This window comes from Podarcis pityusensis, assembly GCF_964106645.2.
Source record: "Podarcis pityusensis genome assembly, chromosome: 1".
Lineage (NCBI taxonomy): Eukaryota > Metazoa > Chordata > Lepidosauria > Squamata > Lacertidae > Podarcis > Podarcis pityusensis.
This window is the reverse complement of record NC_138028.1, coordinates 105,255,229-105,271,180: the sequence shown is the minus strand read 5'-3', so window position 1 is coordinate 105,271,180 and position 15,952 is coordinate 105,255,229. Positions and strand designations below refer to the sequence as shown.

Genomic DNA, 15,952 nt, shown 5'->3' with positions numbered 1-15,952 from the left:
ATTCACCGCATCCATCTTTCTCTGGATTGGGTCCCAGCCTCTTTCATGTGTGGTCATCACAAAGTATGGCCAGATGTATTGAGGGGGATAGGCTAACCCCCACTACCTTAAGTTGAGCAAATCTCATTTCTTCTGCAACATTTCTCACCTGCTTCCGATTCTGATTCTGACAATGGCAAGGGTGGTGGTGGAGGGGGCAAGAGAACCGAAGGTGCAGAGCCGGAAGCTGATCCTCCACAAGTGCCTGTGGCAGCTTCTGCCCCTGAGGGCAATGTCCCAGAAGCCACCCCAACAGGAAGAATGTTGATATCACCATCTCCTTTCTTCTGAATTTTAATGGACCCTTGCTTCTCCAGTTCATGGATCTTCTTCTCCAGCGTTGACTGTCGTTGAATAGCTTCTTCTTTTTCTTTGACCATTTTCCTCAGCGTGTGAACCTGTGTGTTTGCATCCTTGTATATTTCCTGCAAAAAGAGCCCACGAGTAAAGAATCGACATGTGTTTGATATGCAGAATCATCTCAAAACTGAAGGAACAACATAACATGGGATTCCCAGCTGAGTCATTGTAAGGCAATGTTTGATGGTTGCGGCAAATGCACTTCTCACTTTATCTTCATCCAAACTGCGTTTTCCTTTAATAAGTTGGATAAGGAACCTCAATCATGGCCACAAACTGGCAATATCAGAAAGGTTTAAATTATTTCCTAGGGTAATGAAGACTCTATGATATGTACTATTGGCACACCCAATCCATTAAGCCAATAAGATCCTATTGTGTTTTGGGTTAGATTGCCTGACTTCTGGTGGAAGATACTAGTGACAGAATATCGGCTGGTTTCCTGTCCTCCCATTCCATGGCTAAGAGACTCACAGAAAGGAACCCAAGTGTTATAAACCTTCATTGATCCAACGTGCCCACAAACTTTAGGATTAAATCATTTCTGCAGACTGCAAGTAAACTGAACTGTAGCCAATTGCGGGGGCAACAGTGAATCTAGCAGATTCCATGTTTTATACTTGTGAGCAACTTGGCTGACCATCCAGTGAGCACCCTAAGCAGCACAATCCGCACTCGGTACACTTACTCGAACGACATCCAGTTCTTTGTTCCTCTGCATGAGTTGTTTTTCCAGTTCCACAATCTTAGCCATAGCTTCATTTTCTGTATCTTGCAGTTTTTCTGATAACTAGACATAAAAGGGGTGGGGGAGGGGAGTGTTAATTGGCAAAAAGGCTTATTTATTCACAGTGGTGGGAGCCATGCCAGAGCCATACATTATATAATAAACATCGTATCATTCGGTTATTCATGCTGTAAAATGTCTAAGAACAGGCCCCTTGCCAGAGCTATAGGAACCATACATAATCTTTACAATCATAGGGTCTATTTGTGATGGATCAATAGGTTTGGTGTTGAATTTACATGGTCAAAGGCTGTGGGAGTCGCCCATGTAACTGTGTGTGTGAGTGAGTGAGTGAGTGAGAGAGAGAGATGTCAAAGTTTCATTTGGGTAGTAATGGTTTACTCAAAGAACCAACTTCCATTTATTTTTCTCGAGGCTGTGAACATCATAGTTACATTTTATGAAACTAATGAAATCTTGAGATATGGGAGATATGGAAGGCTAAATGCAAACACCAGAATTGATGGCAGTTTGTTCTGATTTAGCACTAATCAACGCTCACACCTCCTTCGGTGGGCGCCCTTTGCGGCGCGCAGCACCCCCAGGCCACATGGGACTCACCAGCTGGTTGGGCTGGTTGGAGTTCACGCCAAACCCTGGTTTAAACTGTCCAATCAGCGGCTTGCGGGGGCGGGGCAAGCCGAGCGGACCATGTATGGGCAGGCTTCCCTCTGGTTTGCTTGAGTTGTATTACGCGGTGGGAAAAATTAACAGGGCCATCCGCTTGGCAATCTTGCGTATCGGAGGCCGAGTTGTGAAGCATTTGGACATTAAAACCAACAGATTGGAACTTTTCAGACCCGACAGAGTGCACCTCACCACCTCGGGAAATGAACACTGGCTGGATGACATTAGCCATCCTAAAAGAATGGTTGTCAGATCGCTAATGTGTTTTCAGGAGTACATAGTCTTCGCGGCGAGACTGCAAGTTTGTGGTCTCAGGTGGCGATTTTAAGCCTTGGGCGGAATCCTTTAGTCTACCTTCCCTAAATGGGGGAGGGAGGGCATGAAGTGGTCACACACACACACACACACACACACACGGCAGCGATTCCAAGGTTCCCCGTTAAAGGAGTTTTGAGTTGAGTCACTGGCCATACACTAAAAGGTTGTCAGTGAACTCCCCTGCATTGCGTGGAAATGGGGAGGGGGGCTGCCTGCGTACACAAGCGTCTTGCAGTGCACCCTCCCCAGATCCATTTAACCCTGAGGAGCCCCAGTTCCCTGGCTGGGGGGCTGGGAGGGATATACCCCCAATTCCTAAGCCAAGGTCTTCCTACATCTGAAAGGTTTAATAAAGTTGTGGCCAATTTTAATTCCATAACACGTTGTCATGAGTCATTATTTCTTCTGGTGGTGTCTTGGGGGGGGGGGTCTCTGTCTGGGCACGCAAAGAGTGGGTTTTCCAGGGGAAAGCAGAATGGCAAAGACAAAACCGCTTGGATCCACGCCTAAAAGCATGGGACAAGCAGGAAACCGCTTGGAGACATACTTTTTTGGCATGGGGCAAGCACAAGTGATGCCATGTTCAAGTACTTCAGATAGGATCACCTATAACACAGACTTTTTTTGCCTTTATAACTAGTAACTAGTAATTCTTAAGTAGGGACAACTACTCCTCCACCACCCCATTCCAGCATGATCCCTGCGGCTAATACATTTTTAAATCTGTAAGCTATGCTTTGCGAACACTTACAGTACTGTATATCTTGGAAGCTACAGAGATTTATGCATGCACTTTTATGGTATGAAACACAGATCTGCTTATTTGTGTTTTTCCCCCCCTATGTGTCCATGGAATTTGCAATTTATATGTAAATTAGCACACACACACACACACACACACCCAACCAACCTATAACAAAAGTTCTCGGTCAAGCTGCTCTCCCAAGTGATTCCATCTGGAATTGTAATTCAGCTGAAATTAAATACTCCAGAGCTGTTTTGAGTCAATAACATGATCAGAGAACAACAAGGACCACACGCATGCAATATTAATATAGGGAGTTTTCATTCATATGGATATAACACCATTGGTTCTATATCACACACACACACACACACAAATGCAGTTTAATAATATTGAAGTTGGACCTAATAGGAAAAACATTTGTTAACAAAATTGCTTGTGTAAGTTTTAAAACTCTAGTTGGGAGTATGTAACCACTTCTACTTAGGCTGTAACCCAGGCTTCCTCAACCTCAGCCCTCCAGATGTTTTTGGCCTACAACTCCCATGATACCTAGCTAGCAGGACCAGTGGTCAGGGATGATGGGAATTGCAGTCTCAAAACATCTGGAGGGCCGAGGTTGAGGAAGCCTGCTGTACCCTTATGAGATTTGGTTCCAGATTTGCTCCTACCAGCTCCAGACCTCCACTCCAGACCCTCTGAAAATCTCTTCTAGGAGGCTGAAGTGTCCTCCAGACTGGGGGAGGGGGCAGAAGCTTCAGGGAAGGATTGGTGCAAAATGGCTTCCTTTCCCCCTTCTGCCATTGGGATCAAGTGTCTTTCACAAACGGAAGGAGCACTTTCAGTTGTGGATGGCTATGTCTGGATGCAGCCCCTGTTTTTTTAAAAAAAATTAGTGTTTTCTAATTGTTTCAGTTATAAATATTTATTAACCCAGAGAGGGAGATGACAAACACTTAAGAGAGTAATCAGATGTTTGGTTCACAAAAAAAATCTTAGTAAACCTCTGCAGCAAACATCACTACCTGTTTACTAGGCAGTAAAAAGAGCAGGCCTGCTAGATCTGGCAAAGGGTCCATTATCTCAGTATCCTGCTCCTAACGGTAATCACTCAGGCACTTCTGGGAAATCCACAAACTGAGCATCATTTATACAGCAGGTAAATATTTTTTTCCACATTTGTGTCAGTTTGGAACAGGGACAAAAATTGAAGTTAAAGACTAAAATCACAAGGACATTTTTTCAGTCCAGCTCTAAATGAACTTCCAGACAGAAATTGCTCAAACCTCTTGTGCTTTAACAGGAATTTGCCTCCTTTAGTTCCTAGTAATATTAAAGTGTCTGTTTAATGATGTCTTGCAGGCACGCTGTCCGTGACATTGCCAAGATAAAAGCAGGCATAGCACTGCAGACTGAACTAAAAATATTAAATCACACGGAAACCAATTATCCAGGTAAACTAGCCTTTCCTCTATATTTTAAGTGTGTGTGTGTTTTCTTCTCAAGGTAGCAATAAAAATAATAGAAGACCAAAAGCTTTACTGGTAGTAATGGATATAAACGAAATAAAGTGCATTTGTAATCACATTTTGATGCCCAGATAAATAATCGAATGACCAAATAAAAACCAGCCTCCAGAAAGACCCCCCAACGTCTACATTTTAAAGCGCCAATACTAACATGAGATATATTTTCTTCCAGTTCTTCTACTCTTTCCAAGGCAGCGTTCTTGGTTTCCGCATCTTCAAGTAAAGCTCCCACATCAAACACGTTGTCCAGATAAGCTTGAATCTGCACCTGCAGCTTATCGCTTTCTGTGTGTTTCAGTTTCTGGAAGATCAAAATAGGGCAGGGGGCACAGCATCGTTTAGCACCGCTAAATAAGTCAGGTTTTCCACCACCGTCACATGTTGCTAAAATGGTTGATTTCATTGTTACTAATAAAAGCAATATATATGCAGGCCTCTGGGTTCAGGTAAGTTGAAAATAAACTATGGTTTAACGTGAAAGAGCAGCAAATGTAAGACAGAGTTGTTCCGCCTGGCCTTTGGCTTGGAATCAAATTGATCCCCTCCCCCTCTTCCTTTTTTCTTTTCTCCTTCTGTGATGGAACTCCTATTTGGGGACTTCCCTGGCTTTTTTCTGGCCCACGTAGGACCAGTCTGGATAGCTGGCCTTGGTGAAGACTTGATGTTTTCATCCCCAAAAAGGTTTTTTATTTGAGTTCCTACTGAAATGAGGCTGCATTTTAATGTTGTATTTTAATCTTGTTTTTAAGTTGTACAGTGGTACCTTGGGTTAAGTACTTAATTCGTTCTGGAGGTCCGTACTTAACCTGAAACTGTTCTTAACCTGAAGCACCACTTTAGCTAATGGGGCCTCCTGCCGCTGCCGTGCCGCTGGAGTACAATTTCTGTTCTCATCCTGAAGCAAAGTTCTTAACCTGAAGCACTATTTATGGGTTAGCGGAGTGTGTAACCTGAAGCGTATGTAACCTGAAGCGTATGTAACCTGAGGTACCATTGTATTTCAATCAATTGTTTTTATACCGGTGTTAGCAGCCCTGAGTCTGGTCTTGGCTGGGGAGGGCGGGGTATAAATAAAATTTAATAATAATAAGTTAATAAAAAAATGGGTGCACAGTGCTCCGAAGTCCCTGCTTCACACACCGTCACCATTCCTGTTGTTGTCATGCCAGGGTAAGTTACAAACCATGAGCGGAAGCTTGTCATGGTGTGTTCTTTCTCCCTCCTCCAATTCCCATTGATTCTGCTGGATAACAAGGTCAATCATGCACATCTTGTTCAGTTGTGGACTTTAAATGCATAATATAATGGCAATGTGATCTACTCCAAATCACCATCAACCCTCCCCCCTCCCTCAAAAAAGCAATTTGTTTGAGTTACTTTTTAAAATACCCATCACATTATTCACCCTGACTTAAAAGGTGGCTCTGTGTAAGGAATTTTAAGAGCACTGCTGTTATGGCATTTCCATACCAGCAAAAGTGTTTTTTCTTGTTGAACTGAACTTACCAGCGGGGAGGGGTTGTTAGCCTAAGGTTGAATGAAAATAACTCAAAAGGGTTAGCTTGGGATGGTGAGTAAGTGAGTGTTTAAATGCGAAAAATAGTCCCCATGCTGCACTGTACCACCAGGAGAAGCATATTATATGGAACATAAAGTATTGTTGTCAGAATACATGAAAGAAGCTCTTGACTATGTTATATGATGGAACAAAGCCAAAAAGCAGCAAGAACAGCTGAATTCTAAGCAACAACAAAAAAAATCTGTCTCCATGTTAAAAGTTCCTAATAATAGAGCACCATGGGAAGAGAGGAATGAAAAACAATTCAAGATGGAGAAATAGGACACAAGAACTTAACTGTAATTGGTACCCACAAATTCATAGCAGGTACGAGAGGAAAAAAGTAATAAAAAGATATTCCTTTTGCTGTATAAGCCCAACCAAAGCCCATTGTTTCATGTTAAGAGGCCAGTATTATTTTATAATTTATATCACAGCATCGGTGCAAACGTTCAGACAATGTGATTACAATACATCAAGCCCAGACTTCATTCTATAGAAAGCAATTTAACCAACACAGCATTACATATCAGCTGCAGTCTCATATTGGCTTTTCAAACCCAATTATGGACATCCCCATTTCTGAGATGAAAAGGAACTGGCTAGTTATTTTGGGACTCTAAGCTCCAGCTCTAAGTCACAAGACTGGACACTCCCCACTCCCGGGTCAGAATTACGTGCTGCACGTGGTGAACATCACTGGAAGAACAAACCACGTTTTTGTAGATCACAGTTCAACCTGCCTTTGGGAGGTTGGCTGCAATGAGTAGATTAAGAAAACCCAGGGCTTTTTTTCCCCAGCCAGAACTCACTGGAATTGAGTACCGGCGCCTCTCAGATGGGCGCCATTGCCATTATGAGAGAACAAGGGAGGTGTTCATGGAGAGTTCTGGCACCTCTTTTTCTGGAAAAATGGCACTGAGAAAACCCATTGTCCTTCTAAACAATTCAGCTGTCCCATTATAAAGTCTATGGATTCTAGGAGGTGGGTCCTAACTCTGTAATGAAGTGCATGCTTTGGATGCACAAGGTTCAATCCCTGGTGTCTGAAACCCCGAAGTGCCAGTGCTAATCTGCATAGACAATACTGAGCTAGATGAAATACTGGGTCTTGATACGCTTCTCTATGGAAGGCAGAGAAAGACACACACACCTCCATCTGAAATTCCAGGCCAGCAGAGCGACTGGTGAGTCATTGCTAGTTAGTGCAAACAATACAGACCTAGATGGACCAAATAACTGACTTGGTCATATAAGGCAGCTTCCTATGTTGAGCGCTAAAAATGTGTTCAAAACTCAAGGAAGACAAGGGGTGTGGGTGCAGAGAGAGGAATGGGTAACGACATAATAAAGCGAAAATTAGAAATATTATAGTGACACTGGAGTGGGGGATTTCAAGTGTGCAATTGAAGTTTCTTATTCCTCTTGACAGCAGTTTCTCACTTACGCCCATGTCATCCTTTGCTTCTTCTATCTCCACAATTGTGGTTAACTCACGGCTGCCAAGAAGGCAACCACTGTATGATTCCCGCAACTGAACCACAGGGATGCAGAAGGAAAAGAATCCTCAAAAGTCAGCACAGTTTTGGTCTGAGCGGTGTATGTCGCTCTGCTTCTCAAAAGAATGAGCAGGAGAAAGTGGGGAGCAGGAGAAGTCGGGGGAGCAGAGAGAGTGTTGAGCTGCCGGGACTCCTGAAATGGATCCAGTTGTCTCAGCAGTTAGGTCAGCACAGTGGAGGTGCACTGTGGCAGAAGCATTCCATTGGCGCAAAGGTCACCGCACCAGAAGTGTGCACAGTATCTGGCTTCATTCACATTTTCTTGGCATTGGAAGCGGGTGATCGCTGTGCATAAAATGCAGCGTTAAGAGGCGATTCTACTAACCCCTTCTGACTTCTTCCAGGTTTGTGGCTGGCTATTATTTGGGACCGGTTGAAGCCTCAAAAGTTCAGCAAGCAAAAAAAACAGCAGCACAAGGCACCGGTCAACAGAAACATGTGAGAGAATTTGGTCTTTTTTCTGAAGATGGCATGGCTCGGGGCAGTCAAGGAACAGCTTGATATAAAGAGCCCATGACACTGACGTTTGCAGCTGGAGCATGCATTTAGCTCGTTGAGCACTAAAGGCAGAATGGACATTTCTAAGGAAAGACTGGCATGGGAAACATTGGTCAAACAGGGTGGGCAACCTTTTGGGGACTGAGAGCTGCACTCCCGTTGTGGGGAAAGTATAAAATACTGGAAAAGTATAAGACATGGGAAAATATAAGATATACTTCAGAACATCCAGGGGTGACCCCTAAGGGAGGAAGGTAGGTGGGTAAAACTGAGAAACATTCATTTCCCCCCCTGCATAAAGATCTCAAGCAGTGGATCAGGGTGTATTGATGGTGGTTGATTATTCATTGTATTGTCTTTGTGAGAAGTTTTTTATTTTAGTATGGCTAATGTCTGGCAATTGTTGTGTGTGGTTTTCTTAAAAAAGTAAAGTAAAAGCAAAGAACTCCCTATCGCTTTTTTTAACACAGAAAGTAACAATGAATTCTCAGCAAAATCATATCCAAGTACAAAACAAGCAAAAGCAGGCGGTACTCACATCTAGGTATTCATCCAGGCCTAGCTTAGTAAATTCATACTGGAGGTGAACTCTGAAATTCATGTCCTCTACTGAGTGAACCACTATGTTGATGAACTGCATACACGCCACCTGTAAAACAAGAACCATCAAAAAATGGAAACTGGTCATGCTAACCCTTCATTTTGCACAGGGACAAATCATGTGCAGCAATGTTTGCTGCCTTGTGTGCAACCTAGATGTCTTAAGACCATCTCAAGATTATGCCTGACAATTTGTGGGAGGTGGGGAACGAATTATACTTGACAAAATAGAAATAAAGTTTTCTGAGTAAGAAGCATGTGTCTTGAAGAAGAGGAGATGTCCTACAACATGTCTACTCAGAAGTAAATCCCACTGACTGAATTCATTGGGCTCACTCCCAATTTTTTTTTCCCAACAGGAAAAAAAGTATACTGCAAACTTAAGCTCTTCTTTAATGGCAATTCATCTCACCAATTATTGCATATGTCGTGCCTAGAATGGTGTGCATTTCAGAATGGGAACTGTAATCAGACAAATATGGTACTGTATGCAGAACGCAGCACTTTGAACATTTCAAGAGGTCTGGCCTAAACACATTCAGTGAACTGGGACAGGGAGAGGGAGAGTAGCATTAACACAAGCAAATAGAAGAAGACTGAAAAGAAGTCACCCATTAGAAGTCATTTTCCCTGCTTCCTGGATAGATGAATAGATAGATAGATAGATAGATAGATAGATAGATAGATAGATAGAGCGAGCTACAGCAGTGGAAAATATAAACACTATCTGATCCAAATGTGGTGGAATGGTTTCAGACACTAATTCACAAAGTTTCCATCATTAATATCTCTACTTCTCTCCCTTCATTCCAGCTACAAATCCAAAATCTGATTGATACAAACCAGCGTTGCAAGAACAATTTATTTGGACTGAATAAATGGATGCTCTGACACTCATTTCCACATGAATGGGGCACATATTTAAGGATCATGAGCTATAGTTTACTGAAGCAAAATATCTGGATCATTTTAAAATGGCACTTCACACACTAACAGTGTCTAGGAATGCCTTTTCAATTTTTCTTTATTCCAGAAAGCTTTTTTTTGGGGGGGGGGGTCCCATTCTTCTGCCCAGGTGTCATGTCAAGTTAAAGGTCAGCAGCTTAGAGTGATCATTCTGTTTACGTCAGGTCTCAGTTGCTCAAGTTTCAAGAAGTGCTGTGGAGCCTTGCTTGACCCTTTTTTACACTGTTATGACAAATATAGCTTCTGTTCTGCTAATAAGCAACCAGCAAATACAAGGAACAGAAATGGTTCCCCCAACGCAGACGGGCTCAGAAACCAGTCATGGAAGGCCACCAGACACTGGTTCTTTTCCTCCTCAACCTAGTTCCTCTCTCTCTTTTTTTAATAAGATATTTATTAGGATTTTCAAAATATTACAAAATAGAAAAAGAAAAAAGAAAAATACAAAATAAAAATAGTTAAAAACAATTCAGTCTTTCAATCACTTATCTTTCATTTGCTTGTTTCCCAGACCTCCTCACGCCTCCCTTTTCTGTATTCCACTTCAATTGCTAGTTTAGCAAATCCCTCCCCTCTTTGTTTATCCTAGTCTTCGATCTTAAAGTATTATAACATTAAATTTTTACCTATTAATAGTCCATTTTTTCATATTCCCTTATAACATTACAGCTAAAAGCCACTTAGTTTCTATCCAACATCATTCTAACATTCATCAATTTTACAATATTTCTGTAAATAGTCTTTGAACTTTTTCCAATCTTCTTCCACCGACTCTTCTCCCTGGTCTCAGATTCTGCCGGTCATTTCCACCAATTCCATGTAGTCAATCACCTTCATCTGCCATTCTTCCAGAGTGGGTAGGTCTTGTGTCTTCCAATACTTTGCAATAAGTATTCTTGCTGCTGTTGTGGCATACATAAAGAAAGTTCTATCCTTCTTTGGCACCAATTGGCCGACTATGCCCAACAGGAAGGCCTCTGGTTTCTTTAGAAAGGTATATTTAAATACCTTTTTCAATTCATTATAGATCATCTCCCAGAAAGCCTTAATCTTTGGGCACGTCCACCAAAGGTGAAAGAATGTACCTTCGTTTTCTTTACCAACCTAGTTCCTCTCTCAAACCTCTTGAAACACATGTCCCACAGGTGGTTTCCAGCGACATGCAGATCTTGTTAAACACCAGATGGCAATAGACATAGCTGATCTTTTTGCCCATGTGCCATTAATTCTCAAGTGGCTCCTTCTGCATAATTATTTCATTTTATGTCACTGGGGGAAGGTGGGGGCTTAATGTAAATGACCCAAAACTTTATTCACAATGAACAAAAGTCTTGACTCCCAGATGTAACGCAAAAACAGATCTCAAAAGTGCACTCTAAGGAGAAATGCTTCTTAAAATGCTTCTTGCTATTTTGCAAAAGGCAGACAGTTTATACTGCCCTAAGACAGGGAAGGGTTTAGTAACCAGTTCTGCTTGAAGCACCTACAGTTGAGGTTCAGCTGGGACTTATTTAACTGGTCAGATCTCATTGTCCCCAGCCTTTCAACAACTCCTGAAAAGGGGAGGATGGTGAAGAGCAGGCTTCCTCAACCTCGGCCCTCCAGATGTTTTTGGCCTACAACTCCCATGATACCTAGCTAGCAGGACCAGTGGTCAGGGATGATGGGAATTGTAGTCTCAAAACATCTGGAGGGCTGAGGTTGAGGAAGCCTGGTGAAGAGCTTCTTCCCAGAGCAACTGCACTGCATCTCACAATGAACTCTCTCTCTCGAAACCAGTGATCCCTGCCTGTCTATGTATTGCTTTCTATTGGACTGAATCTTTTACCTTCGGTGCCTATCAGAATGGGATGTTCTTTGATTTGTTTCTCTGGAGTCTCTGCCACGCAGTGGTACTAGATGCCCACTGGGATTGGTAGGGTGGGAAACAGGCTGACCAACACCAGGTGGAGCCAGAGACAAAGGCAGATGAAGCCAACTAACTCTAGGTTTGATTCCATCCTCCTCTGAGTTTCATAAAGGAGTTCAGACAAAGGAGGAAAAAGCTGGCAACCAGTGTCCCGGACTGGTTGTAAGTAAGGAAGAGGAGGCAGGAGGGGGTTGGCAGAGTGTGATCTGAGGCTGTTGGGGCGGGGTCCCATTCACTCTAATGGATGAGCCTCCAGTGCTGTGCCCGGGCCCTACCGTTGCTTATCTCCTTCCTTTCAAGCCCAATCTTGGAGGAAATGCAATCGTTCAAAATCCCTGGCATCCACAGAGATCTCTGCAGGGAGCTTCTGCCAGTCAGTGCAGCCAAACCAGAGCTAGATGGATCAGCTGACTTTCTGCAAGACCACTTCCGATGTTCCCCTCCATCCTCTTCACTGAAACTAACCACTTGTGCTCACAGTCTGAACTTGTGGGCTTTATTCATGACAGAAAGAGCCCTGTGGCTGGTGAGTCAACTAGACGTCACCACTTTCTCCTCCTTGCAGATGATCAGTCTGTTAGCTGCCCAAAAAAGTTAAAAATATTCTACAGTGGGGTTTTTTTAAATCTCTTACTTCCCTTTTGCAAGCAGCTTACATGGTTTATAAAGGCACGCTATATCATATGACCATGCATGAAAAGGGTACTTGAGTTAGTACAACAGTCTATCATGAGTCTTGTGAAGAAGGGGGGGTGGAGAAGGGGGGGCTGGAGGAGTTCAACCCAGGGGAAAGGTCCTAATGAGCTGGGGGTGGTGATCAGGAATCCCAAGAGGAGTCTTAGATCCAGGGGAAGGCAGAGTGTGTGGTCAAGAGAATAGCACACCTAAGTGTCATGGGATATCCCAAGCTCAATGTCACTGCCAGCTGAGGTGGCTCAGCTGTTTTTCCCCTGCCGGTGAGAAGCCACCTCTTTCGAGGGAAGTACTTAGGGATAAGTACAGCAAGCCAGCCCTGCCATCTCCACCTACTTGGGACCACCAGGTCTCCCCATTTGGCCTTAGAGTTTGATTGACCAAGCCATGCCATCCTGCCCCTACAACTGATGATGTCAGATGCAGGGAGGAAAAGACAAAGCTGAGCCAAAGGGGATTTGCATAGCACTCTGGAAGCCCCGACAATCAGTTGGTTGTCAGGGCCTGTGCACTACACACAACACTTGGCAAGTGACAATCAGCTGACCATCCACACAGGCACCTGGTGTCATTGTGATTAACAGGTGGAAAGCCCCGTCCACCTGTCAAACATGCCTCACAGGGGAATAGACTCTCCAGGTTCAGGTGCAATAAACCTCTGAATGCCAGCTGGAAGAGGATATGAAGTCAGGAAGGACTGCTGGTATTCTGTGTTAGTGGACTTTTCAGAAGCATCTGGGTGGCCAATGTGGAAAGTAGGGTGCTGGACTAGGTGATGCAACTAATCTTGTATTCTTAATTTATACAAGGGCTGGTTCACATACTCTCTTTTGCTTTGGAACACTGATGAAGGGATCCTTGCTCAGTGATGGTCAGCGCAGGAGATTAGAGAGGATTCTAGGACAAACGTGCCTTGCTCCCTTGCACACACATGCTCCTTCCTTGTGAGAAAGAGGAGTGGCTTCTGCTGCCAAACACCAGCCTTTCCTTATTAGTAACATCTAGAATTTTTAAAGTATTGCATTGCCTAAATGATCCAAAGTTGGTCTTCTCACACCAGAGAATACCTTTTCAAAGTGCTAAACCCTGGTGCCTTCATATAAATTTCTATGTGGTAAGAGAGCACAGATGGGTTCAGTGACCAAACTTATCTTGTGGCCTTTTAATTTCATGCTGGAACATATAGTTCACTTGCGCTGTCTGTTCTCAGTGTCTATTTTCTCTCTCAGTAAAAGGGGATGTGGGGATCAGTGACTAAACTAGGAACAAGGAAACTGGTAAAATGGAAGTGGAACATTTGTCTGTAGAACAGGAAGAGGAATAGCATGCCACTTCCCCATCTATGCTTTGGTTCATGAGGCATAAGCATGCTGTAGACTGCAAATATTTACTTCATTTCCCCTCTCAGTTAACACTGTTCCTTACTTTAAAATAAGCCTTCCCAGACCATGGCAGTATCACTTTGACTTTTTAAGTTGGGGTAATCAACATGGTGCTTTCCACAACTTGTGGACTACAAGTCCCATCAGTCACAGTAAGCACAGCCAATGGGAAGCGATGACAGGCACTGTAGTTCATCAACATCAGGATGAACATATTGGCTACCCCTGGCTTACACACTTTTTCTGAATCCTAAAATTTTCAAAACTGCAGCCTAGGACCGATAACTGGAGCCAATCAAGCTTTCCCATTAGGACACACAGCAAAGAAACACAGAGATCACCAAGGAAATATATCCTATGATTAAGTAGAAAAGAGTGTGTTGCATGCAGCACTGCTTGGGGAGCAATGAAACAACTCCTATTGCTCATGCCTATTGCATTTCCCACACGGTCTTTGCCTTGGAGCCCCGTTGTTCATGGCCCTAGAAATGAGGGTTAGCATTGCAAGTGGGCCCATAAGCTTGGGTCCTCAGAATGGTGCTTACAGACCAGGCTTTCCCTTCTGTTCTCCCCACTGCAGCCCTCCCAAAAAGTGATCATGAGGTGCAGGAGACTCTCATGGATGGAGTGGTATGTGCTGCTGCAAAGGACTGCTCATGCTGAATACTTACGCATCAAAACCATATTCATTTTGTCTTTGTTAATCTGGGTAAAGCTGAAAAATTCTTTTTCCTCTTTAGGTAGGCCCACTGCAGAAAGTTTTGAAACCCCCAATTTATACGCAAAATATACACTTAAAAGTAAACGATAACAATGATCCAAAGTGACATAAGGTGACACATACAACACTCACCATGAAATCTATATTGTTATCTTCATTTCGAAAATGTTCCATCAGCTTCTCAAACCTCTGCTTTTCCCCACAAACCTGGAAAGGAATTGCAGAGAGGTTCCGTTATACATCTGTACACTAGAGGGAGTACTAAAAACACCGCTGAATACCTCTTGGCTTGTAACGTGCAAAATAAATGGAAGTTCTGAACTAGTCAAGTAGATATTCTGATACCACATATCCAGAATACTGCAGTCAGAAGCAGTGTCTGGGCAGAAATTGCTAAAATGTCCATGAAAATCCAGACATATGGCAACCCAGTGTTGCCTTTGGCGATTTCCCTTTAAAATAGCTCGAAAACGTTTGTTTTCTTTTGTGATGTTGCCAAAAACAGCTCAACAACTTTGCCCAAAGAAGTTCAACAACTTTTCTGTCCGGATTTTCACTGTTGTGAAATATGGCAACCCTAACCACTATAAGCTTCTAAAATACAAAAGAACATGGAAAATCACTATTTAATTTAACCGGGGTGGGGTCATGTTTAGTAACCAAATTTGGCACCTCTTTTATTTGCTCTTGCATCTACAAAGGCAAGTTAATCCTCATAACAGCAACTTTTTCATTGCTTTGCTCCTTTGGGTTTTAACAACACCTTAACACAGAGAAATTAAACCACTGAAACTATGACAGGGAAACTGTTCACCAGTATAATTGATCTTGCTGCAGCATGTATGATTTGTGTGATACCAAATGAACAGCATGTAGGCCTAGACTTACTTAGGATCCTTCAATCATGTCCTATTAAAATAATAATTGACCATGTCAGACTCAATCATATTGTTAATACTACAGCAGGTGTGGAGACCATTGGACCCTCCAAATACTGCTGAACTACAGCTCCCATTAACCCTGGCAATTGGTCAGGCTTGCTAGCGGTGTTGGAAGTTAGAGCTGACCAGCATCTGCAGGGCAAAACTTTCCCCATTCGCACTACAGAGGAAGCAGAGCTTAGAGCACAGTCTTGGTGAAGGCCCTAAGAACTGAGGCAGGAGGGGTCTTCTGCGTTAGACCAGGGTTTTCTTTTTTTCAGCCGGAGCTCACAGGAGCTCCGATCAGGTGGACAACTGTGGCTCATCCCAGTCACTGCTAGGGATTTCTGATGGTGGCACAGAAATTCTCTACACAATCAGGGCAATCCATCTGGCAAGCTGCTCTAAAAATTGCGGAACATTTGCCAATTGGCAACTGGAACAGGCAGATCAAGCCCTGGGACTCTGCTGAACTTTTGAGTTAAGTGAAAATGCGAGAATAAGACACAGAATTCAATTCAGAGTGAACTCCTTAAGGCAGGGGAATCAGGAGGCAACCATGAATATGATCTAACTTTTAATATGCTTATGCGTTTAAACCTTCAAGTCACACTCTCTTAATTGTTCTGCTTTCTTTCTTTTTCTCCCACTACCCAGAGGTCACAATGACTTCTTTTTCTTCTTAGTACAATGGTCTAGTGTAATCAACCCATTTCACTCCAGGGTAGTACTATTTTGGGA

General features: G+C 43.2%; 1 protein-coding gene across 7 annotated transcripts in view; it reads right to left on the bottom strand.

Annotated features, from left to right (window-relative positions):
* FMNL2 (formin like 2) overlaps positions 1–15,952 on the bottom strand; it is a 190,876-nt gene that overhangs the window by 25,871 nt on the left and 149,053 nt on the right. For all 7 annotated transcript variants that reach the window (XM_081006209.1, XM_081006207.1, XM_081006211.1 and 4 more), the window contains exons 10-14: positions 14,424–14,498; positions 8,559–8,669; positions 4,557–4,706; positions 1,088–1,189; positions 149–464 (exon numbers count right to left, since the gene is read on the bottom strand). In XM_081006209.1, the coding sequence (XP_080862335.1) occupies positions 149–464; positions 1,088–1,189; positions 4,557–4,706; positions 8,559–8,669; positions 14,424–14,498 (754 nt within the window). The remainder of the gene's footprint in view (positions 1–148; positions 465–1,087; positions 1,190–4,556; positions 4,707–8,558; positions 8,670–14,423; positions 14,499–15,952) is intronic.